The sequence below is a fragment of the Scyliorhinus torazame genome, chromosome 11, assembly GCF_047496885.1.
Source record: "Scyliorhinus torazame isolate Kashiwa2021f chromosome 11, sScyTor2.1, whole genome shotgun sequence".
Classification (NCBI taxonomy): domain Eukaryota; kingdom Metazoa; phylum Chordata; class Chondrichthyes; order Carcharhiniformes; family Scyliorhinidae; genus Scyliorhinus; species Scyliorhinus torazame.
The window spans coordinates 155,006,973-155,032,546 of NC_092717.1; the positions used below are offsets into that span (position 1 = coordinate 155,006,973).

Consider the following 25,574-nt stretch of genomic DNA (forward strand, 5'->3'; position numbering starts at 1 on the left):
GGAGTAATATACAAATCATGATACACAAGTTAAACTCCACAAACCAATTATTGATGCAGCATTTCCTCTGCTTATTTTTTCACAATGTGCTTGTGAGGATCATGATTGTGCTTGAAAATAACCTAGTATGATAAAGGAATTTGCAATAATTTAACCCAAATGTGTGAAGAAAATCTAACATGTAAACACAATTTTTTGTATAATTCTCTTCCAGAGTTCATAGTTAGTGTTACTTCTGAAGATGGTAGTGCAATGAAGAATGTCAAACCAGGTGATCTTACCATGAGAATCTGGAGAGGTCAGCGACCATCATCCAATGTAAGTTAAACGAATAGCTGATAGTGCAGTTGTTGTAGACTGGGATGAGAGAGAACTGAAACTCCTATTGCTTTCCTTGCCATCCATAATCAATATATGTTTGAAAAGGAAAACGTTTGTGTTTCTTAATCCCTGACTGGACAATTCAAATAACCAGCAGCAAGGTTTCCATCAGTTTAAATAAGGATTATGTATTCACACGGTTACCCTGGAAAATCTGGTGCTACGTCACTCTCACATCCACACACACACCACATCATGCATATGTAAGCACACTCGAGGAAAATATAGTTAAAGAGAAAGGCGCACTTTTACAAGTTATAAACAATTGTTAATTTACATGTTTGGTTTGTCTTGGGAAAGGCCTGGGAAAGAAGTATTTTGCTCCTCAAGTGTAATTAAGTGAATTCAGCAGAGTGGTAGTGGGTATCGTAAAGAAAAAAAGATGTGTCCAGAAGAGCTGTGAAAGGAACTCCTGGCAATCATTGCTGGATTCTCTTGAAGAGTTGGACTTTCTGCAGGTCACAAATTTAGTTACTTGTAGACTTGTTACCAGGTTGGTTTGCTGTATTGGTGAACTTGAGAAGGAAAGACTTTGGAGGCCTTGCAATCTTACTGTCTCCAGTTTTTGAGACATGCATATTGCTCCCCTCTCTGTTGCAGTTGTTGATGTATCTTTTTGCAGACAAAATCTTAAAGAATAAATTGGGAGAGCAGCACTGCTGCCTTGCCATTTGGTTTCTCACAGCTCCTTTCCAAATGTGGCGTTGGGTTTATATTGATTTCCACAGCCTGGATTATTGTTTGCAGACATTCACACTAAGGATTTGAGATAATCGCGGTCTTTGCTTCTGAACAACGCATTCAAATCAGGAAATACCTTTTTTGGATGGCTTCAGGAGATTGCTCGTGACACCTCAACTCTGAAATGTGTCCTTTTGAGAGAGTCTGGAAGTATCTGCATCCATAGACCATTGTATGTTTTGTCTGGCTTGCCATACTTTACAAGCCAGTTCATTGTGAGATTGAATCTGCACTGACCCATCCCCACTAAATCACAACTTTGGACTGTGGGAGGAAACCTGAGCACCCGGAGGAACCCCACGTAGACATGGGGAGATAGTGCAAACTCCACACAGTCACCCAAGGTTCCTGGCGCTGTGAAGCAGCAGTGCTAACCACTGTGCTACAGTACCGCTGTTCTAGCTCTCTCGAAATGAATGCTAACATTGCAATTTGCCTTCCTAAGTGCCAACTGAACCTGCATGTTAACCTTAAGAGTTCTTCTCTTAAGTCCTGTTGTGCTTCAGATTTCTAAAGACTTTCCTCATTTAGAAAATAGTTTATGCCTCTATTCTTATTATCAAAATGCGTAACGTCAATCTTTTCTACTTTGTATTCAATCTGCCACTATTTTGCCTACTCTCTAGCCTGTCCAGGTCCTTCTGCAGCCTTCCTGCTTCCTCAATACTACCTGTCCCTCTTTGTATCATCTGGAAACCTGGCAACAATGCCCTCAGTTCCTTTTTCCAGATCATCGTCAATGTATATCGTGAATAGTTGTGGTCCCAACACTGACCTCTGCGGAACACCACGTCACCGGCTGCCATTCTTTATCCTCACTCTCTTCTGTCAGTCAGCCAATCCTCTATCAATGCCAGTACCTTGCTCCTATCACCATGGGCTCTTATCTTATTTATCAGTCCCCTGTATGGCATCTTGTCAAAGGCCTTCTGGAAATCCAAATACATCATGTCCACTGGCTCTCCTTTGTCTAACTTCCTTGTCATCATCTCAAGGAATTCTAACAGATTTGTCGGGCATGGCCGCCCCTTGACGAAACCATGCTGACTTAGACCTATATTACCATGTGCTTCCAAATACTCTGCAATCTCATCCTTAATAATGGACTCCAAAATCTTATCAATGACCAAAGTCAGGCCAACCGGCCTATAATTCTGTCTCCCTCCCTTATTAAACAGGGTTGTTACATTAGCTATTTTCCAGTCCTCTGGGACCCTCCCTGACTCCAGTGATTCCTGAAAGATCACCACCATAATGCCTTCACAATCTTCTCAGCTACCTCCGTGAGAACCCCGAGGTGTAGACATAGAACATACAGTGCAGAAGGAGGCCATTCGGCCCATCGAGTCTTCACCCACCCATTTAAGCCCTCACTTTCACCCTATCCCCGTAACCTAATAACCCCTCCCTAACCTTTTTGGTCACTAAAGGCAATTTATCATGGCCAACCCACCTAACCTGCACGTCTTTGGACTGTGGGAGGAAACCGGAGCACCCGGAGGAAACCCACGCAGACACTGGGAGAACGTGCAGACTCGGCAGACCGTGACCCAGCGGGGAATCGAACCTGGGACCCTGGCGCTGTGAAGCCACAGTGCTATCGACTTGTGCTGCCCACTCCGTGCTGGACCATCCGGGCCAGGTGATTTATCCACCTTCGGACCTTTCAATTTCCCCAGAACCACCTCCTTCGTGTTGGCCTCAACATTCACCTCTGCCCCACTGCCTCTCTTGAAAGTTCTAGTATGCCACTGGTGTCTTCCACCATGAAGACTGATGCACGATACCTATTCAGTTCCTCTACTATTCCTTTTGTTCCCCATTCCCACTTCTCCAGCCTCATTTTCCAGTGGTCCAGTGTCCATCCTTGGCTCTCTCTTACCTTTTATATATCGGAAAAAAACTTCCAGTCGAGCTAGACAGAGGAGGCATGACTGAAGTTGAAATCATCTCATTTTCATCGGCATTAGATAAAACTTAAAATTCAGCTACAAGTCTAAATTGACATAAGTCTCCAATGAACATTACTCTGTTGATGCATCAGAAGTCTGCCATAACCCACACTGGCAGAGAAGACCTCCTGAGCGTCTGAATTATAGTTAAGGCAAACACATGTTTTTTTGAGTCCGTCTACCCTCTCCCTAATTCAGAAAATATTTTGTTGAACTGACATTTCCAATATGTTGGGTATTGCGATGTTTTATCCTCCCCATGAAGAGATCAGCACGGTAGCCTTGTGGATAGCACAATTGCTTCACAGCTCCAGGGTCCCAGGTTCGATTCCGGCTTGGGTCACTGTCTGTGCGGAGTCTGCACATCCTCCCCGTGTGTGCGTGGGTTTCCTCTGGGTGCTCCGGTATCCTCCCACAGTCCAAAGATGTGCAGGTTAGGTGGATTGGCCATGATAAATTGCCCTTAGTGTCCAAAATTGCCCTTAGTGTTGGGTAGGGTTACTGGGTTATGGGGATAGGGTGGTGGTGACCTTGGGTAGGGTGCTCTTTCCAAGAGCCGGTGCAGACTCGATGGGCCGAATGGCCTCCTTCTGCACTGTAAATTCTATGAAATCTATGAAATCAGGCTGTTCTGATACTCCAAAGACTGCCACCCTCGGGCATGGCTCCACCCTCATCCCTACCACCTTGGACATTGCCTCAAAGCAGTACCCGACAAGTCTGGGGTAAGACCAGGACATGTGGGCGTGGTTGGCCGGGCCTCCTCAGCACAGTTCACATTTGGCCTCCACCTCGGGGAAGAACTTGCTCATTCGGGTTCTGGTTAAGTGAGCTCTGGAATATGGTGACTAAGGGATTTTCACAGTTACTTCATTGCAGTGTTAGCCCACTTGTGACAATAGAACATAGAACATTACAGCGCAGTACAGGCCCTTCGGCCCTCGATGTTGCGCCGACCTGTGAAACCACTCTAAAGCCCATCTACACTATTCCCTTATCGCCCAAATCACCATATAATAGTAAATATTATTGTTATTAGCCACCCGAACAGTTGCAATACTAACCACCTCCATGTCTACTTGTGTACTGATTGACCTTGAAAGGTACCAGGACACATTCAAGGCAAATGACTGTCAGCAGCCATCATGTGCTGCCAATGAGTGTCCATTTTTGACAACAAAATCAGTTCCAGAAGATTCCACACTTGAGTCGTTTGCGTTTTAAAGTTGTGAACATAAAATGCCTTTACTGGGCATAACAGTAATAACAATTTTGGCCTATCATCTTAATCCTGCCTTCCCTCCAGGTGAACACAGGGGCCTTTACAATCTTCCTTTTGAAGCCCAAAATTCCTCAAACTGCCACAATTTACACTGATCTCCCTTAATTCCCTGAGAATTTTATTACACCAGAGAGCAAAAACCAGTGGAAAGCAAGTGACGCCATAAGTACTCATGGAAGCTTTTTTAGATCTTAATGCGATCATTCCAAACCATAAAGCGGCATTCAAAAATACTAAAAATATATTGTAGCTTTCCAAGAAATTTTATCAGACACTAGAATTTAATGTTTAGATAAATTTACAGATTATTCAGAATAAAGGAGATTCACAAACTACATTTTGCATGAAGTCAGGACTATGTTGATGAACAACAGGATTTTCGTGGGGGGAATGCAGTTTGGAGAACAGACACCTCCATCCAAACTTACTTGATTTTTTAACTGAAAATTGGCATTATGCTGTATTTACACTGTTTTAGCACATCTGTTAAGGAAATTCTGGTGCTTTCCATGAACAAGCGATGGGGGTGGGTGAATCATAGAATCAATAGAATTTACAGTGCAGAAGATTCGACCCATCCAGTCTGCACCGGCCCTTGGAAAGAGCACCCTACTTAAGCCCACTCCTCCACCTTATCCCCATAACCCAGTAACCCCACCTAACCTTTTGGACACTCAAGTTGATAGAATTTTTCTTAAATTCATTGGTGGAGCCATCTTTAGACTCTCCCTGTTTTATTAAAAGCCTGCATTTATTTTTGCAGGTGAACCAGTTGGAAAAGTTGGAGTTGGGGCCGTGCACCACTTGGCTCACCCATTTGATAGATATTGGAACTTTTAGTCCCAGGACCATGGCTTTTAACCCCACATTGGGCAATGATTTTCTTAAATACTTTGGACATTTAGTATCTTTCAAAAAATTTTTTACGTACTATTGGTAAAAATATCTACACTCCCTGTCACTCCCAGGTATCTTGCATTCACAACTGGAGTATCTATTTGAAAATCAGTATTCCTTTATTTCATTAAAAGCAAATAACTGAGGATGCTGGAAATTTGAAATTAAAACAAACTACTGGATAAACTCAGCAAGTCTGGCAGCATCCGTGGAGAGAAACACCTTAAGTAAAACTCTCCGTCGTAAATTAAGCTCAAATGTGCTGTAAAGTAGATGGTTATAATATATCAACCTGCAAAAAAAACTGTACAATTTGGCAGCAGAAAGCAAAAGCTGCACGTAAAAGCATTTCACTTTAGACCAGTGTTTCCCAATGTTTGATGTGTCATGGCACACCTCTATACTACAAACATTTTTGAGGCACACCTATTTTCTCTGACTTCTTCCCTTACTGGGAACTTCGTTTATAACTTCTCCCTGTCCTCTTGCCTTTTTGAATCTCTTCTTGTCTGTCTCGCTTTTCCCAGAGTTTTTGCTTTTTGTGCAGACATTTGGGACCTTTATCTTCCGCTCCAAATCCCGTTAGTCATTGGCATGGGCTTGACCAACATAAGAAATCTAAACCATGCAAGTGTGGCTCTTTCCCATTTGGCAGATGCATGGAAGCCCTAGAAATTGAATTCCTACAGTGCAGAAGGAGGCATTCGGCCCATTGAGTCTACACTGACCCTCTGAAAGAGCACCGTATCCAGGCCCACTCCCCCGCCCTATCCCCATAACCCCATCTAACTTGCACATCTTTGGACTTGTGGGTCTTGGAGTTGCCAACCACAGAGCTGAAGACGAAAGTTACTTTTAGTTTAATTACATAAGCTACAAAAGTACTTTAACCTGCCATGCACTAGTTGGGGGTGAGGGTGAAGCCAAGCACGAAAGTGGCAGTCTTCGGGGTATCAGACTATCTCCAGGACAAACTAGGGGCCGGCCAAGGCCGAATCGCCTGGTACAGGGAGGGACACTAATTCGCCCACCTGGGCGGAAAAGTCCATACAAATCAGCAGATTAACCAAACCAGTTACAGGGCCTACACCCCAGGAACGGTACAAGAAAATAAGACCAGGGAACATCTAAAACAGGGGGGGGGGGGGGGGGGGGGGGGGTGAAGGGGGTTAAGAACTATGTGTATGTAAATACACGATAATCACCTTTTGTAAGTTATGTATAAAACTGCAAAATTCCAATAAAAATATGTCCAAAAAAAGGGAAAGGGGGTCGGGTGGTAAGCAGGGTTAGGGTTTTGGGGGTTATTTCTAATGTTTGGCTTTTGTAAAATGTATTTGGTCCGCAGAGATTTGTTTATTTTGAATTGTATAAAATGAAATACTCTTAAAACATTTTAAAAAAGTTTTAGTTTAATTACACAAATTCTGCATCTTTTTTCGCAATGCATGGAGGGAGGGTCTTCATGGTACACTTGTAAACCACTGCTTCAGACAGTCACAGGTTGACACTGCATCTGTGTGTGTGCATGAAGTGCTCCCCCTAATATCGTGGCACAAATAAAAAGCCATCTGCAAAAAATGGGTTGCAGGTTATGATCTGAAGTTGTTGAACTCTTGGAGTTTGGCAGGTAAGCGCAATCAAAAAATGAGGCACTGTTCCTCAAATTTGTGCAGGAGGCCACGGTCTAAGTGTCTTTTTTTATTTTAGCATTTTTGCTGCATGAGACCACTGCAAGATATTAACTGCAGAAGCACCCTTTTAGCATTGTGGTGAAACTTAATGACCTCAAATCAACTCGTGCCCAGAAAATGAAATTTAAAAGTTTGGCGTTTCTGTCCTTAAAGGTTGTGAATTGATGGAGATTTGTCAAATTTTAAAATATAAAAAGAAATGTCTTCCTCATAATCAAAACCATTCCAAAATCCCTTTACTTCCCTTTCTGTATCAGATTTGTCATTGAATTCACGAAACTCTTTGATTCTGCCTCTGTATATCTCTGAATCCTTAAATCTAATTGCTTAAGGACCCTTTTGGTCCCATTATTCACCCAAGATTCCAGATGCCTGATTTCCAATTGCCAACTTTTTCACTTCCAGTGAGCAAAATATTTTTGAGCTGAAGAGTGCAGGTGCACGCTAACTGATAGGACATGCTGAAATGTGTACTCCAGCAAATTCTGGGCCAATGTTCATTTGTTCAGTGTACTCCCTGGCTTTGTGGGGTGGGGGGTGCTGGTGGCATGTCTGGGGAGGTGAGTTCTATTTTATTGCGTAACAATGGATGGAATAATCCCATCACTTCAAACTGAATTAATATAAAACTGCTGACAGTGGCGTAGAAATAATGTCACAAACTGTTTCAGTAATGGTGACCAGGAAACTATTACCGTCCATCTGTTTCACTAACGTTCTTTAGTGAAGGAAATCTGCCATCTTTGCTTGGTCTGGCCTACATGTGATTCCAAATCCACTGCAATGACTCTTAACTGCTCCCTCAAACAGCCACGAGCAATTAGGGGTGGGTAGCAAATGTTGACCTTGCCAGTTACATCCACATCCCATCAAAAGATTTTTTTTTAAACGCACTGCTGCCAGGGATGTTCAGCATTTTATTTATATAACTGAGACTTAGGAGCTGGCTCATCAATTATGCTCTACATAAAGCACATGCAGGAAAGATGCACCATAATTTATCACAGTGCTTTGGAACACACCTGTTCAGAGAGAAAAAGCCCATTTTGACCACATGCTCTAGTCTAGAAGGACAAGAGCAGCAGATACCCGGGAATCCCACCACCTGGAGGAACCCCTCCAAGTCACTCACCACCCCGACTTGGAAATATATCGCCGTATCTTCACTGTCACTAGGTCAAAACCCTGGAACTCCCTCCCTAACAGCACTGTGGGTGTACCTACACCTCAGGCAGCAGTTGAAGAAAGCAACTCACCACCACCTTCTGAAGGGCAACTCTGGGTGGGCAATAAATGCTGGCCTAACCAGCGACACCCACGTCGCGTAAATGAATTTTTAAAAATATAGCACAACCCAGAGTACCCAAAATTTCAATTTTGCTTGAAACTAGTCATTTGATGTTAAACATAAAGTTAGCTAGGCCAACTGTCGGGAGTTCAAATTTCAGAACTGTTGTCAGTTCTGCATAATATTTCTTTAAATAATAATTGTAATAATTAATATCTTTATTGTTGTCACTGTAGGCTTACATTAACACTGCAATGAAGTTACTGTAAAAATCCCCTAGTCGCCACACACCCAGCGGTGCCTGTTCGGGTACACTGAGGGAGAATTCAGACTGTCCAGTTCACCGAACAAGCACGTCTTTCGGGACTTTTGGGAGAAAACGGAGCACTCGGAGGAAACCCACGCAGACACGTGGAGAACGTGCAGACTCCACAGACAGTGACCCAAGCGCGAATCAAATCCGGCACCCTGGCATTCTGAACATAGGCCTGTACTGCGCTATAATGTTCTGTCGGCCCTCGATGTTGCACCGACCTGTGAAACCACTCTAAAGCCCATCTACACTATTCCCTTATCATCCATATGTCTACCCATGACCATTTGAATGCTCTTCGTGTTGGCGAGTCCACTACTGTTGCAGGCAGGAGCCATTGTGCTACCGTACCATCCATAATAATAATCGCTTATTGACACAAGTAGGCTTCAATGAAGTTACTGTGAAAAGCCCGTGTCGCCACATTCCGGCGCCTGTTCGGGGAGGCCGGTATGGGAATTGAGCCCCCGCTGTTGGCATTGTTCTGCATTGCAAGCCAGCTATTTAGCCCACTGTGCTAAACCAGCCCCAGATTGTTGACATGATCATTTTGCAAGACTGCGGGGTTGTGAACTTGAGCGATCTTTCTCTTCCATCCATTGCCATGATTCCAATACAAATTATACTGGGATCCAGTTATGAATTATGGTTTTCAGCTTTTAAACAGGAATCCTTTCTTGCTTATGAATGGAAAAGTCAGTTAGTAGTTGAATATATTCTATATACAATGGAAATATTGTAACTGATGTTATAAATATGAAATCTTCTGAAATGTTAACTGCCTCTGCATGTTTTTCTTCAGCCCACAATTCTAAACTGCAACAAAGGACGGGAAGGTGATAAAGAGGGATGTTTCTCTTTCAGGTATTGACTGCACAGTTTTTATTTTACAGTTCTAAAGTAAATGCATTATGTGTGGAGCAACAACTTGCATTTATGTGCTGCTTGTAATGTATCGTAAAAGAATCCCAAGATGTGTTGGACATTCATTTGGTATGCTTGCATGAGCTTTAATTTTTTTAAATGTTAGACTGCCTGATGTTGAATCTAAATGGCACAAGACATAAAATTTCTCTGAAGTAGAGTTATATTTTGTTGCAAATTAGTGTTAACAAATAGCATTTAATTTGTAATATATCTATCATGACACAGCAGGCTCCATCAGTGACAAGCGGGTCAATGTCTCTACTGAAATTGACTTTGTTTTGCATGAGAAGCTTCTACATCAGTTACTGAGCCTGGTTTATACAACTGAGCTAGTCTAACATGTCAATGGAATATTCACATGTTATGGGTTCATAATGTGTGCCTTTGTGATTTTTCAAATTCTTAGGGCGGCATGTGGCACAGTGATTAGCACTGGGACTGCAGCGCTGGGGACTCTGGGTCGAATCCCGGCCCTGGATCACTGTCCATGTGGAGTTTGTACATTCTCCCCATTTCTGCGTGGGCTTCACCCCCACAACCCAAAGATGTGCAGGTTAGGTGGATTGGCCACACTAAATTGCCCCTTAATTGGAAAAAAAAATAATTGGGTACGCTAAATTTAAAAAAAAACATATTTTTTTAAAACATTTTTCAAATTCTTAAGCTTAAGGTTCTAGCCTGATATTAGAATTTGGTCTTAAAAAAATAACTTATTACATAATTTACCTTGTTATATTGAATTTTGAATGTTTGATCTGATGTTGTTATTCTACATCTCAAACTCCCTCTAACCTATGTATTAATTTAAGTTACAGGACAGGTACACATACCCTGGAGTAACTAGGTTGATTTTGAAGGAAGCTAGTGCTTCTACAGGAGAGGCTGTGGAGCTCACTTACGGCAGTTGGGGATGGGTGGGAGAAATGGAGGGGGATAACTGACATGAAAAACCTGACCCTAGAATTAAGAAAAACCTTTCTCTTGATAATTAAAAGTACCTAACCTTACATTTTAATTGCCTCTTATCACACACATACTGCACTCATTTCTAGAATTTCATAATGAATATTCATGTTTCTATAACATTCTGATATTTGTACTGCCATAGAATTGTTCAAACTCTTATTTTGTAACATCTTTACATTTCAGGGATAAAATCCTTCCAGAGCGGACAGGAGTACATACCATTCAGTTTGCATATTCACAAGACAAGACCGTGCTTTATAGTGAACAGGTATGATAGTGGTGCAAACCATTTAAATATGTCATTTTTATGTGATAAAAATAATGAAGATGGTAAAAAAAACTGAAATAAACAATGATGGAAATATACATCACTAATAATCTTTAGTAGTGTCACAAGTGGGCTTACATTAACGCTACAATGAAGTTACTGTGAAAGCCCCTAGTCGCCATGCTCCAGCACCTGTTCGGGTACACCGAGGGTGAATTCAAAATGTCCAATTCACCTAACAAGCACGTCTTTCAGGACTTGTGGGAGGAAACCGGAGCACGAAGAAGAAACCCACGCAGGCAAGTGGGGGGGGGGGGGGAGACATGCTGACTCTGCACAGACCGTGACCCAAGCTGGCAATCAAACCCGGGTCCCTAGCGCTGTGAAGCAACAGTGCTAACCACTGTGCTACCGTGCCAACCCCGTGCCAGATTAAACTCTTCATCAGAACTGAATGGCAAGATATTCAGCAATTTAGAAAGGGGGGGAAAATGGGGAAGAATTAATAGATAGTCAAAAGTGAAGTTGAACGAGTCTTAATCTATAATAGGAAAACTTAAATATGAAAGATAACCTGTGATAATGGAATGGCAAAAAGGATGAAAGAAGGTGTAATTAGATGACAAATGGAGAAAGAACCGAAACTGCACATAATAGCAGATCAGAAGTTTATAATCCATGACATCTTAATAAACTTTATTGTGCCATGTGAGAGTACCCTTCAAGAAATGGGTGTTTCAGAAATGTACCTTTAAGAAATGGAGCTGCTCATGTTACTGGAGTGATGTCAGAGTGTGGGTGGAGCTGTGCTCCACTTTTTTAGTTTAAGTTTGAGAAAAGCTTGGGTGTGACTGTGAGCTGCACTGCTGTTGATCTATGCCATCCAAAGACTATCTATGGATCATTTGGAGAACTCCGAAATGTAAAAAGGTCTCAGTATTGAATATAAATCTAATGTGCTCCTGTTTGAAGGTTTGGTAAGTCTTTTGGATGGTAAAAAGGACAGCATACAGGTTATTTAGTGTTGTACTCTTTGGAGGGTGTATTTGATTTACTGGTTGCTAAGATATTCACTTTGTTTTAAAAAGGTTAACTTGAGTTCATAGAATGAACATTGTTTTGTTTTAAAAACCACTGGTCCATTTTCTGCTGTGCCATACCTGTAGAGTAAGCCGTGTGCTCCCCATACCACAATCTATTAAAAGTTGTGGGTCAGGTGAACTCTTTGGGATTCTCTAAACCCTGGCCCATAACAATTGTCACAAGTAGGCTTACATTAAAACTGCAGTGAAGTTACTGTGAAAAGCCCCTAGTCGCCACATTCTGGCGCCTGTTCAGGTACACAGGGAGAATTCAGAATATCCAAATTACCTAACAGAACGTCTTTCGGGACTTGTTGGAGGAAACCGGACATCTATTATGTATGTCATGCATATCTGGGGACCAGTTTAGCTCAGTTGGCTAGGTTCATGATGCAGAGCGAGGCCAGCAGCGTGGGTTCAATTCCGGTATCGGCTGAGGTTATTCATGTCTTTTCAAACTTGTCACTCGCCTGAGGTGTGATGATCCTCTGGTTAAATCACCACCAGTCCACTCTCCCCCTTCAAAAGGAGAAAGCAGCCTATGGTCATCTGGGACTATGGTGACTTTGCTTTACTTGTGCATATCTAATTGCTTATCTCTATTTAGTGACGCATGATCTCACCTGTACATTTACTACAGGAACCTCCAGGCGCAGTAGATGTCTGTACCTATACTTGCTACAACATTTTACATAATCTAGCTAACAATGAAATGAAAGACCTGCAAAATAATGGAATATTGAATGTAGTCAAAACTCTGCAATATACATCAGAGGAAGTTGAATTCAAACAATATAGTGATCTGGACCTATCACACCTTTCACATTTTCTGTCACTTATGACAGGAAGCATGATGCCCATGAAATCTGCAGCAGAGCAGTGTTGTGGACAGGAGAGGGGAGATAAATTGAAGTGCCCTTCTCTCCGTATTCAGTGTGGTTTATTTTTTAAAATTTAGATGTGCATGTTTCTAAACATCCGTTAGAGCGTGGTTAATTTTAAGCTACTAGTAACAGGCTGTGAATAAAAGTGAAGAGTATTGTTTATCCATACAATCGCCCCAAACAATCTAATCACCATGCCAGTCAAATAATAAGCACTCGAACGATATATTAAAGGAGATAATATACTTCTACGAGTATAAACTCATAGGGGCTGGTTTAGCAGAGTGGGCTGAACAACTGGAGTTTAACAATTTATATGTCTTTGAGAGTCCACTAAAGAAGGAAGCTATTTTTCCTATCTTGAATTGTAGTTCATGTAAGTTCAGATGGCTGGGGGTTGCATAACAGGATCACTATGGAGAGAAGAATATCCAGTCAGTCATGAAGTCAGGCACAAATAGTTGTATCAGGAGGTCCAGTTTCTGCATAGGTGAGCGTGGAGCTTTAGAATCGGGCTATGAGTCCCTGGGTTAATAAAAGGCAACGGTGATGCAGCACTTTTCTGCTATGTTAGCCTTGTTGGTGTTGGTGTTCTACAGACTTCCCCAGGTCGTCGCTTCTGAGTTTTAGGATAAGTGGAATTCAGTATAAGAGAGTTTCTGTCACATGATCAATGGTAATTCATATGTAATAGAGGCTAAATGGGTAAGCATGGATAATTGGTCTTGTCAGCTTTTCTTTGTTACATTGCAAACATAGAGACAATGTCTAGGAATCTAATGTCTGCTATTTGGAGTAAGCAACAAGCAATGGCAAGTGTGAATTCGACAAAGGCATGTCTATTCAAGGAAAAGTCGCCCATCCAGTGTGATTCAATTTTGAACTTTCTGGAAGCTTAATAATCTGCGTTGAAGTTGCAACAGTCACCTGTCCCCCTTTGAAGATATCTTAACAGTTCATCAGTGTCTGTTTTTAATTAAATAATGAAGTTCCTGAAGTTTCCAAATGAGCACATCCATAGCCGGAGCAATATTCCACATTCCCGGGTAGATGTCAATCTGGTTTCCATGACTGTGAAACCATATGCAATTTTCTATCTAAATTCTAACAATCCAATGAAGAAGATCTATTACGGGATCAGATTCTGGGAAATGATGTGGAACAACAAGTGTTAAAAGGAAAAAATTTAGGGGTGATGATAATAGGTTTGGGTTATATATGGTAAATGATTCGGATAATCCAGAGTTAAAATAATGAATTATGGCAGGACCACTTTCAATGAAGTGAGAAAGGGTCAAGTCCAGGTAAATTGGATGAAAGATTGGGATGCAAACTATTTGAAGAATGGGCTGCCTTTAAAAAGCTGACATGTATTCTCACGAGAGGGAAAGGTAGGACATGCAAAGCCAGAGTTTCTGGGTGAAAAAGCATTGAACGCAAGGTGAAGCTGAAAAAAAGAGATTGTGACATAAAATACCAGTGAGAACCAGTTTGGGAGAGAAGTGAAAAAAGAAATGAGAACAGCAGAGAGAGTGTAAGAAGATGCTGTTGGCCAACATAAAAGGAAATCCAAAATGTCGAGGAATGTGAATTGCAAAAAGATGGTCAATGAAGGAATAGGTCCAAATAGCCAACAAAAAAGGGATTTGGGCAGGGGGCATGGCTGAGATACTAAATGAGTATCTTGCATCTATCTTTACTAAGGAAGAAGATGCTGCCAACATTGTAATGGATGAGAAGGTAGTTGAAACGCTAGTTGGCCAAAAAAAAAGGTTGAGGATATAGTCTGGCTCCACTCCCAAGATGATGTCACCAGACTGACGATATGCATCCAAAGATATTAAGGGAAGCAAGGGTGGAAATTGCAAAGCACTAGCCATTCAGGGTCCCAGGTTCAATCTCGGCATCAGGTGACTGTGTGGAGTTTACACTTTCTCCCAGTGTCTGCATGGATTTCCTCCGGATGCTCCAGTTTCCTCCCATAGTCCAAAGATGTGCAGGTTAGGTGGATTGGCCATGCTAAATTGCCCCATAGTGTCCAATGATGAGGTGCGGTTATGGCGATATGGTGGAGGCGTGGACTCATGGTGGAGGAGGTGCTCTTTCCAAGGGCCGGTGCAGACTCGATGGGCCAAATGGCCTCCTTCTGCACTGTTAATTCTATGATTCTATGATCTTCCATTCCTTCTCAAATACAGATGTTGTGTCGGTGGACTGGGCAATGGCAAACTTTACACCCTGGTTTGGAAAGGGTGTAATAAATCCAGCAACGACAGACCAGTCAGTTTAACCGCAGCAATGGGAAATTTGTTTAAAAACAATAAGCTTGAACAAAATTAGCAGTCACTTGAACAATTTTTAAGAATATAATTAAGGGGCAGCACGGTGGTGCAGTAGTTAGCATTGCTGCCTCACGGCGCTGAGGTCCCAGGTTCGATCCCGGCTCTGGGTTACTGTCCGTGTGGAATTTGCACATCCTCCCCGTGTTTGCGTGGGTTTTACCCCCACAACCCAAAGATGTGCGGGGTAGCTGGATTGGCCACGCGAAATTGCCCCTTAATTGGAAAAAGTGAGTTGGATACTCTATTTAAAAAAAATAAAAAAATAAAAAATTTTGGGGTAAAGAATATAATTAAATAATTAAGGAGAGCCACCATGGATTTAGGACATAGCACAGTACAGGCCCTTCGGCCCACAATGTTGTGCCGACCATTGATCCTAATCTAAGATCAACCTAACTGACACCACTTCAATTTACTGCTGTCCATGTGCTTGTCTAAGAGTCGCTTAAATTGCCCCTAATGACTCTGACTCCACCATCTCTGCTGACAGTGCATTCCACACACCCACCACTCTGTGTAAAGAACCTACCTCTGACATCTCCCCTATACCTTCCTCCAATCACCTTAAAGCTATGTCCCCTCATGACAGCCATTTCCGCCCTGGGAAATGGTTTCTGGCTATCCACTCTATCCATGCCTCTCATCACCTTGTACACCTCTATCGAGTCACCTCGCTTCCTTCTTCGCTCCAGTGGGAAATGCCCAAGCTCCTTCAACCTTTCTTCATAAGACATGCCCTCCAGTCCAGGCAGCATCCTGGTAAATCTCCTCTGCAACCTCTCCAAAGGAGCCACATTCTTCCTATAATGAGGTAACCAGAAATGGACACAATATTCCAAGTGTGGTTTAACCAGGGTTTTATAAAGCTGCAGCAAAACCTCACGGCTCTTAAAGTCAATCCCCCTGTTAATGAAAGCCAACACACCATACGCCTTCTTAACAATCCTATCAACCTGGGCGGCAACTTTGAGGGATCTATGTACGTGGACCCCAAGATCCCTCTGTTCCTTCACACTTCCAAGAATCCTGCCTTTAACCCTGTATTCAGCATTCATATTCGACCTTCCAAAATTAATCACTTCACATTTATCTAGGTTGGAACTACATCTGCCACTTCTCAGCCCAGGTCTGAATCCTGTCAATGTCCTGTTGTAACTTGCAATAGCCCTCGACACTATCTACAACTCCACCAACCTTTATGTCATTGGCAAATTTACTAACCCACCCTTCCACTTCCTTATCCAAGTCATTTATAAAAACCACAAGGAGCAGAGGTAACAAAACAGTTCCCTGCGGGACACCACTGGTCACCAACCTCCAGGCGGAATACTTTCCATCCACTACCACTCGATGTCTTCTTTCGGCCAGCCAATTCTGTAACCAGACAACCAAATGTCCCTGTTTCCCATGCCCCAAAACTTTCTGAATGAGCCTACCATGGGGAACCTTATCAAATGCCTTACTGAAATCCATATACACCACAACCACTGCCCGGCCTTCATCAACGTGTCTCGTCACACCCTCAAAGAATTCAATGAGGCTTGTGAAGCACGACCTGCCCCTCACAAAGCCATGCTGACTATCTTTAATCAAACTATGTTTTTCTAAATCATAAATCCTACCTCTCGGAATCCTTTCCAGTTTTGCTCGCCACTGATGTAAGACTGACTGGTCTGTAATTCCCAGGGATTTCCCTATTCTCTTTCTTGAACAGGGGAACAACATTTGCCTCCCTCCAATCATCCAGTACTGCTCCAATGGAGAGTGAGGACGCAAAGATCATCGCCAACAGCGCAGCAATCTCCTCCTTCACTTCCCGTAGTAACCTTGGGTATATCCTGTCTGGCCCAGGGGACTTATCTATCCTGATGCTTTTCAAAATTTCTAGCACATCCTCCTCCTTAATATCAACCTGTTCGAGCCTATTAACCTGGTTCACGCTGTTCTCCAAGCAACAAGGACCTTCTCTCTAGTGAATAAGCAAAATATTTATTTCAGGCCTCCACCTTCTCAGACTCTCGGCACGTGCTCCCTCCACTATCCCTGATCGGCCCTACTCTCACTCTGATCATCCTCTTATTTCTCACAAGTGTAGAACAGCTTGTGATTTTCACTAATCCTTCCCGCCAGGGCTTTTTCATGCCCCTTCTAGCTCTCCTAAGTCCATTTTTGAGTTCCTTCCTGGCTACCTTTAGAGCCGTGCCAGATCCTTGCTTCCTCAACTTTACGTAAGCTTCATTCTTCCTCATGACTAGAAGCTCCACTTCTCTTGTCATCCAAGGCTTCTTCACCTTACCATTCCTTCCTCGTCTCAGTGGGACAAAACTATCCAGCACTCGTAGCAAGTGCTCCTTAAACAACCCCGACATTACTATTGTGCATTTCCCTGAGAACACCTGTTCCTAATTTATGCTCCTCAGCTCCTGTCTAAAAGCAGTATAATTTCCCCTACCCCAATTAAATACCTTCCCATACTGTCTGTTCCTATCCCTCTCCATGACTATGGTAAAGGTCAAGGAGTTGTGGTCACAGTCACCAAAATGCTCGCCCAACGAGACATCGGACATCTGACCTGGTTCGTTGCCAAGCACCAAATCAAATATGGCCTCTACCTAGTCGGCCTATCTACATATTGAGTCAGGAATCTTTCCTGGACACACCTGACAAAATTTGCTCCACCTAAACCATTGCACCGAGGAGGTTCCAGTCAATATTAGGAAAGTTGAAGTCATCCACGACAACAACTCTGTTACTTCTGCACCTTTCCAAGATCTGCCGCTCAATATATTCCTCCATCTCTCTGCTGCTTTTGGAGGGTCTATAGAAAACTCCCAATTAAGTGACTGCTCCTTTCTTGTTTCTGACTTCCGCCCACACTGACTCAGTAGACAAACTCTCCTCGACTACCTCCTTTTCTGCAACTGTGATGCGCTCTCTAATTAACAGTACCACTCCCCCCTCCTCTTTTGCCTCCCTCCCTATTCTTCTTAAAACATCTAAACCTCGGAACATCTAACAACCATCCCTGCCCCTGTGAAATCCATGTCTCTGTAATGGCCACAACATTGTAGTTCCAAGTACTGATCCATGCTCTTAAGTTTATCTCCCTTATTCCTGACACTCCGTGCATTGAAACAGACTAACCCTTCCCACTGAGTGCAACTTTGCCCTATCAACTGTCTATCCTTCCTCAGACTCGCTGCATATTATTTCTGCCCGTTCAACAGCTACCCTATCCTCTGATTTGTGGCTCTGGTTCCCACCCCCCTGAAGAGCTCTAGCAACCATCCCATCCAGGATATTGGTGGATATTTGTAAAGGCAAATAATGTTTACCTCATTCAATTGCATTTTTTGATAAAATGAGAGGGCTGGTGAGGTTAATGTGGTAGATATGACGTATATACAAAAGATGTAGCCTGCGCATAAATTTCAAGAGTCCAGAAAGTCACTTTTACAATTAGTTCTTGGGATGGTAGTTGGGAATGTTGCAGGCCTGAGCAATCTCTCTTGGTTCACTGAAGACAATTAAGGTTGGAGGTTTCAGGCAATGAGCTCTGACTTGCTCCATGCAGCAAAGGTTTAATGCTTTTCCAGGCAAAGTTGTGGCTGAGCCCCTGCAGTAAAGATACAATTTGCACATTAAAGAATAGCCCCATTCCTTACCTCTGGTGAATTTCGAGACAGGGTTCTTCCTTTTTTTAAGTGAAATATCTTCCCTCTATGGTCTTTGTATCCCAAACGGACTGCATTGGTCTGTCCTTGTGAATTAATAAGGGGCTGTTTAGCACAGGGCTAAATCACTGGCTTTGAAAGCAGACCGAGGCAGGCCAGCAGCACGGTTCAATTGCCGTAACAGCCTCCCTGAACAGGCGCTGGAATGTGGCGACTAGGGGCTTTTCACAGTAACTTCATTGAAGCCTACTTGTGACAATAAGCGATTTTCATTTTTCATAAGCTGATGCTTACCACTAAGCTGTTTGTATAATGTGACCACCACAGTGATTTCCATTGTTCCCACAAATGATTTGACAGGCTAATCAATTGCCACACAATTGGGGAAGTTTGATATCTCATCAACATTCCTGTTAGAAATAGCCTCCAGCTATCTCGATTTGCATCTCCATGAGGCCGGGAGGTCTTTCAGCTTTCGTTGGAGTCTCTAATTGAAATGGAGAGGGGCAGTGTAGGAATCTACCGTGCAGTTTAAGGATAGTCTCATATACACTTAAAAACTCAGTAGAATTTAAGTTACACTTCTCGGATGCGAAATAAAAATCTTTCATTGTGTCTATTGATTATAATTGAGAGACTAAGATCTTCTTGTGGTTACAAATCAAATGTTCTCAATAAAGTCCTTGCCAGCAAAAGACTTTGAGAAATAATTGGCTTAATGGTTTACAACAGATTTAACTTTGAAAATACGGTAATGGCTCTTGCTCAAAGCAAAACAGCTTGCGCAAAGTTCAGGAGTTAGAGTGGAAATATGAAAATACGAAATAAGGATAGCATGTAGTTAGGTAAAAGGTATAGAGTGATCCAGGATGGAAAATGTCTGCCCAGACCTCCATGTTTAAAGAGAATGTTATCAGTCTGACTCCATCTGTCCCTCTACCCCTGCAATGTGCTAATTGGCTTGGATGGGTCTCAAATACATTTAGTTGGATGGTTGGTTGTCAATCATCAATCATCAACATTATCTTGTTGATTTTTTAAAATTAATATAAATGTTGCATGTGGAATTCTTAAATGTGTGTTGGAATTCAAACTCTGCTCTTATCATTAAACTGGTATGTGTTGAACTCTGAGATTCTGTTCATTTGAACAATGGCAGAGCTCATATGAACTATAATGTCCATTTGACCTTCAGTATAATGTTGCATAAGCTTTAGCTAGCTTTTTTAGATGTTTCAAATTCTGTGCTTTGCCACTGCAAATTCTGCAAGCTGTGTGTTTTTGTAATCTATGTTATGCTTGAAGTTATATGATGAAATCCAGCTTAAAATGGATTTTAAACTGGGCTTTAGTATTTACATTAAAATGGTTAAATCAATGACCCTTTTACCTATTAGAAATAGCCAGTTCTCTTCAGGCAGTCGCCGGACCTTCGAAGTTCATTTTAAGTGACTTCCCAGAGAGATACCTAAATGTGAGTGAGACCCTGTCTGTACAGAAATCAGAAAAAATGGTCACTTAAACTCCCTAGACTCTATCTTGTGCCAAGGCAAATTGGCATTTTACATTCTACAGTTGTGACCGGTTGTTTTTCGCAATGGAGGACAATATTTAGTAGGTTTCCCCAAGGTTTGGTATTAGGACCACTGTTTTTCTTTGTGTATTAATGACCTAGACAATTTTTTTAAAGTAAGGTGCCCAACTTCATAACTTCATGGGCATTTAACGCAGGCATAACAATGCTTGTCAGCAATGTTGAGACCCATTAAAAAAAAAAAAAACCTTGCATTTGTACTCATGACTGCAAATGTATTACCACCTCAAAGTCTCTGTGTTTTACAGCCAATTAAGTGCTTTCGAAATATAGGAAACATAGTACCCAATTTGCATACAGAGAGTTTCCGCAGACAGCAAGTTTCCACAAACAGCAATGTGATGATGACTAAATAGGGCCTTGGTTTAATTCTCACCTGAGATATGGATCTCCATTAGTTCAGCAGTCCCTGTGCCTAGGTGCTGGAGTGGATCTTGAGCTCAGAACCTTGTGATTTAGAGGCAAGATTGCTACCAACTGAGGTACAGTTGACAAAGCTGACATGGAATAAAACAGAGTGACTGAATGAATATAAAATTGACAGAAAACAGTCGTGGTGACCGGTTGTTTTTCGCAATGGAGGACAATATTTCGTAGGTTTCCCCAAGGTTTGGTATTAGGACCACTGTTTTTCTTAATCTATATTAATGACCTAGACTTGGGCAAAAATGTAGACAATGTGAAGGGAACAGTTTCTAAAATACAGATAACACAGAACTTGTGAGCTGTGAGGAGGATAGTAATGGACTTCAGGAGGATGTAGGCTGATGGAATACATGAACATATGGCAGAAGAAATTTATTGTAGAGCCGTGTAAAATGCTACGTTTCGGTAGGAAGAAAGATAATATACAATTGAGGAAAGATAATATACAATAAAGAATACAGTTCCAGTGGTGGTGCAGGAGCAGAGGGATCTGGTGGCAAATGTGCACAAAATGTTAAAGGTGGTAGAGTAGGTTGAGAAAGCAGTTCATAAGGCATATGGGACCCTGAACTTTATAAATCAAGATACAGAGTAGAAAAGCAAGGAAGTTATGAAAATGCCTTTATAAAACACTGATTCGGTCTCAATTCTGGGCACCCCGCTTTAGGACGATTGTGAAGAGGGTGCAGAAAAGATTTACGATAATGGTTCCATCAATGACTCACTTTAGCTGCATAGACTGGCGTAGTTAAGATTGTTTTCTTCCTTCGAAAAGTGAAAGTTGAGAGATTGATGGAGGTGCTCAAAATTGAGGCATCTGGACAGAGTACATGGGGAAGAGTTGCTCAGGAAGGGTCAAAAACCAGAGGGGACACATTTCAGGTGATTGGCGAAAGAACCAAAGGTGACATGAGAAAAGCTGGTCGACGCAGTGAGCATTTAGGATCTCCGATGCACTGCCCCGAGAGTGTGGTGGTGACCCATTCACTCATGGCTTTCAATGGGGAACCGGATAATTACCTGAAGAGATAAAGATTTCAGGGCTCCGGGGAAAAGGCTGCGGGGGTTTGCCTAGCTGGGTTGCTCTTGCGGAGAATTGGCATGGACATAGTGTGCTAAATAGTCATCTCCTGTGCTGTAATCATTCTGATTCTATCTTTTGTGCCATTTTCTTAATTCTAGATTACTTTCCCTGTGGTACCAGGTGAACCAGTGAAATTAATGCCAGAAGAACTCCCAGCCACTCCTACTGCCTCAAATGTTCGCAGTATCACCCATCGTACATTGGTCAAAGCTTTGTGTCTGAAGATTATGGTAATTTTTTTGTTATAATGTTAAATGTGATTAGTAATCATTCATTTTTTATTTCTCTTACTGTATTTTAGATGCAAACATTTCCTGCAAAACCTTGCCCAATGTCTGTGAACCCAAATGGTGATTGTCTGGAACAAAAAAATGATGGGAAAACTAAACCGATCCGGCAGCATCTGTGGAGAGAGAAAAGGAGTTAGCGTTTCAAGTCCAATAGGAATCATTCTCAGATCCAAAGAAGAGTCATACTGACCAGAAACACTAACTCCATTTCTCTCCACAATTGTAGGCAGACCCTCCTGCTGAGTGTTTCCAGCATGTTCTACTACTTGTTTCAGATGTCCAGCAACCGCAGTATTTTGCTTTTATTTTGGTGACTGACAGCAGGTTCCTTGTGCAGGATATCACAGCTGAGCCCAATTCTGCTTTCATCCAAAGTCCACTTGTATTTTCCAGTCTTTGCTAAATTGAAGTTGGAAGGTAAATTGCAGTTCTTTGTGGATTAAATCTAAATATTTTATTTGAAAGCAATTAAGTGGTTAATAATTGAAAGTACCGTTCATGGATAAAGGGAAAGAAAGCAAAAAAATATACATGAGGAAAAGTGATTGCTGGGAAGAAAAAGTCACATTAGTGTGGAGTAGATAGAGAAGCTTTTGTTAGACATTTCCTATCTCTAATCAGATAAATAAGAGTTGAAAACAAGTGAGGACAGTACCACGGAACTGGGCAACATCAAGGCATTGGAGTGAGATGGTGTTGTTGAATAGGGTTATTCGACTAGGTTAAGAAGTGGATGGTACCGTGCAATCTTATTAATAGTGTGGCTTCTAGTTTGTAGCTTCACCGTTGTAGGAAAGGGGGTTAGTATTGGAGAAGTTTGAATAAGGGGTTATGGGAGTGATGGGCATGAATCTCAGAGAGGATAACATATTCAAAGTCTTTAAAAGAGGGAAAGCAGGTTGCAGATGGTGAAGTAGTTTGAGGATTTATTACGGTTTGATGAAGGGGAAGGGGCAGTGCTTGGAAAAGAAATAATTTACTATGTGAGCCAGCATAAACCCAGAGATTGGGGAAGAGGGAGCGTAGTTTCATGTGCTCAGCTTAAAGATATGATATGAGAGGAGATAGGAAAGACACTAGGTGAGGGTTTGGGACTTCTTTTGCTCATTTGGCATGCAGGAGGAGGTTGGGGAGCAGCAGGGGTATCTGAACATATAATGGTGGATTGGTGGCATAGAGTGCAAAAGGAAGCAAATTACGGTGACCCTTTATAAACCCAGGTTTAGCCTCAACTAAAGTATTGTGTACAATTGTGGATGTTGCACTTTATGAAAGATGCGAAAGCATTTGAGGGGCACAGAAAAGATTTACCAAAGTCGTTTCAGAGATGAGAGATTTTAGTTATGTGGATAGATGAGAGAAACGGGGCTGTTGGAGAAAGAGGTTGAGAGGGGATTCCATAGAAGTAATAAAATGATGAGGGGTCTGGATAGAGTAGATAGGGAGAAACTGGCTGACAGGCCAAATGGCCTCCTACCTGTAACCATTCCACCATGTAGCAAGTTGTGAGTAGCTTGCATGTGTTGGAGGTGGGGTAAAACTTGAGGAGGTGGTTGATAGTGCAGAAAAGACTCCCAAGTGTTCCCCAGGATGGTTTTGATAAAGGCGAGCGAGAGATGCTGTTGAAATTAAATGAATTTTTTAAAAATCGCTTATTGTCACAAGTAGGCTTCAAATGAAGTTACTGTGAAAAGCCCCTAGTCGCCACATTCCGGCGCCTGTTCGGGGAGGCTGGTACGGGAATACGTTTGATGTGATCCAGCTAGATCTGGCCTGTAGATGGCAATGCTAGTTGTGTGGCTAATAGGATTAAGGGCCTAAAGGTTACAGCTGTACAGGGGTAATGACTGAGATGAGAGACATTGGAAGTTTGGTGCAAATTAGAAGCTGCAGAGGTATTGTGACGAATAGAGGGACAAAGACTTGACAGTTGGGAATTTAAAAGTGCATTTGTAACTGATTTGAAGGAGGATTTGACGAGCACAGAAGGACATGATGCTGGGAGGCTAGGGTGTGTACAGTGGAATACAAAAAAAGTGGTTGCATTGCCTTTTGATGTTTGAGAGAATAAAGGTGTGGAGACCATGGGGGTGGTAAGCTTGAGGTGGTACCTGATTATGTGGAGGAAAAACAGGAGATCAGCAAATTTAGAGACATGCAGGTAAGGAGTGCTGATTGCAGGGGTGAACTTCGTGTTCCTTCTCGTCAATTTTTATAACCAGGTTTGTATTTTTATTTGTTACCGTCCCCTCATTTACAGATGTTTGTATTCACTTGAATAAATATTCAGACATTTATTAAGATGTTTGCTGAAGCAATGCATCCAAGCTTTCTTTTTGTTCTTTGCAATTAGGATGAATATAACAATGCAGCTGGAGAGGATATTTGTGGCAAGTTGGTGCTTACTATTAAAAGTACAACTGAGGATGATGGTGAAATTCCTCAGTTTCAAGGAAAACTCAGTTGCTTGGAGTTTGAACTCAACCAAGGATCTTCTGTCATTTCAGTAAGTTTAATTTGGTTTAACTCCTCTTGTAATAAATAGCCTGCTGACTAGGGCATTTAATCTGAACCTTTTGGGGCTGAAATTTTATCTATTTTTCCCTCCACGTGAGCTACCAAACCTGCCTCCTAAATATTTCCAGCATTTTCTGTTCTTGTGTTAAAGTCCAAAATTCCAAAGTTTAAAATTATCCCATACCCCATGTTAGTTTTATTACCAAAGCCTATCTTGACTCCTCCTTGATATTTGGCTTCTTCCATTTTAGCTGAGTTCAAGCCCGCTAAGTGTTTGTGGTTATGAAATAATCATTTTAATCATTGGATCTTGATAATTTTGTGGAAGTTAAACAGCCTGTTTTCTTTTTCCAGTGCAAATAATGACTGAGATTGAATTCTCATCATATTTATTGTACTTGTTATCTATATTGTGGCATAAAGTCATTTAAATAATTATTCAAACTGAGAGTCCTTGTCATTTCAAGAAGCAGTTAGTGTGTTACACTCCAAAATATAGTATCATGGGTATTATAAGAATATGGAAGATGGCCGTGAAATAGGTATTTGGGGCCTATATATTGGATTGAGTGATTTTTCTTCTATCAGTTGAGTTATTTTTTCCTCTAATTATTTTTTTTAAATATGGTACAATAAACATTTCCACCCCCATCACAATCTTCGCACACCCCAACCATAAAACAACAATTTGCCCCTTGGCATTCTGCTTCTGCTGACATTTTAATTTTCCCCAAGAAAGTCGACGAATGGCTGCCACCTCCGGGTGAACCCTAACATTGACCCTCTTAAGGCGAACTTTATTTTCTTGAGACTGAGAAACCCAGCCATGTCGCTAACCCAGGTCTCTACACTTGGGGGCTTTGAGTCCCACCACATTAATAAGATCTGTCACCGAGCTACTAGGGAGGCAAAGGCCAAGACGTCGGCCTCTTTCGCCCCCTGGACTCCCGGCTCTTCCAACACTCCAAAGAT

General features: G+C 42.0%; 1 protein-coding gene across 1 annotated transcript in view; it reads left to right on the top strand.

The window, feature by feature from the left end:
* Nucleotides 1-25,574, top strand: part of smchd1 (structural maintenance of chromosomes flexible hinge domain containing 1) — a 250,877-nt gene that overhangs the window by 174,200 nt on the left and 51,103 nt on the right. The window contains exons 33-37 of the mRNA XM_072467902.1: nt 215-318; nt 9,351-9,412; nt 10,625-10,709; nt 21,894-22,025; nt 24,439-24,591. Coding sequence (XP_072324003.1) covers nt 215-318; nt 9,351-9,412; nt 10,625-10,709; nt 21,894-22,025; nt 24,439-24,591 — 536 coding nt within the window. The remainder of the gene's footprint in view (nt 1-214; nt 319-9,350; nt 9,413-10,624; nt 10,710-21,893; nt 22,026-24,438; nt 24,592-25,574) is intronic.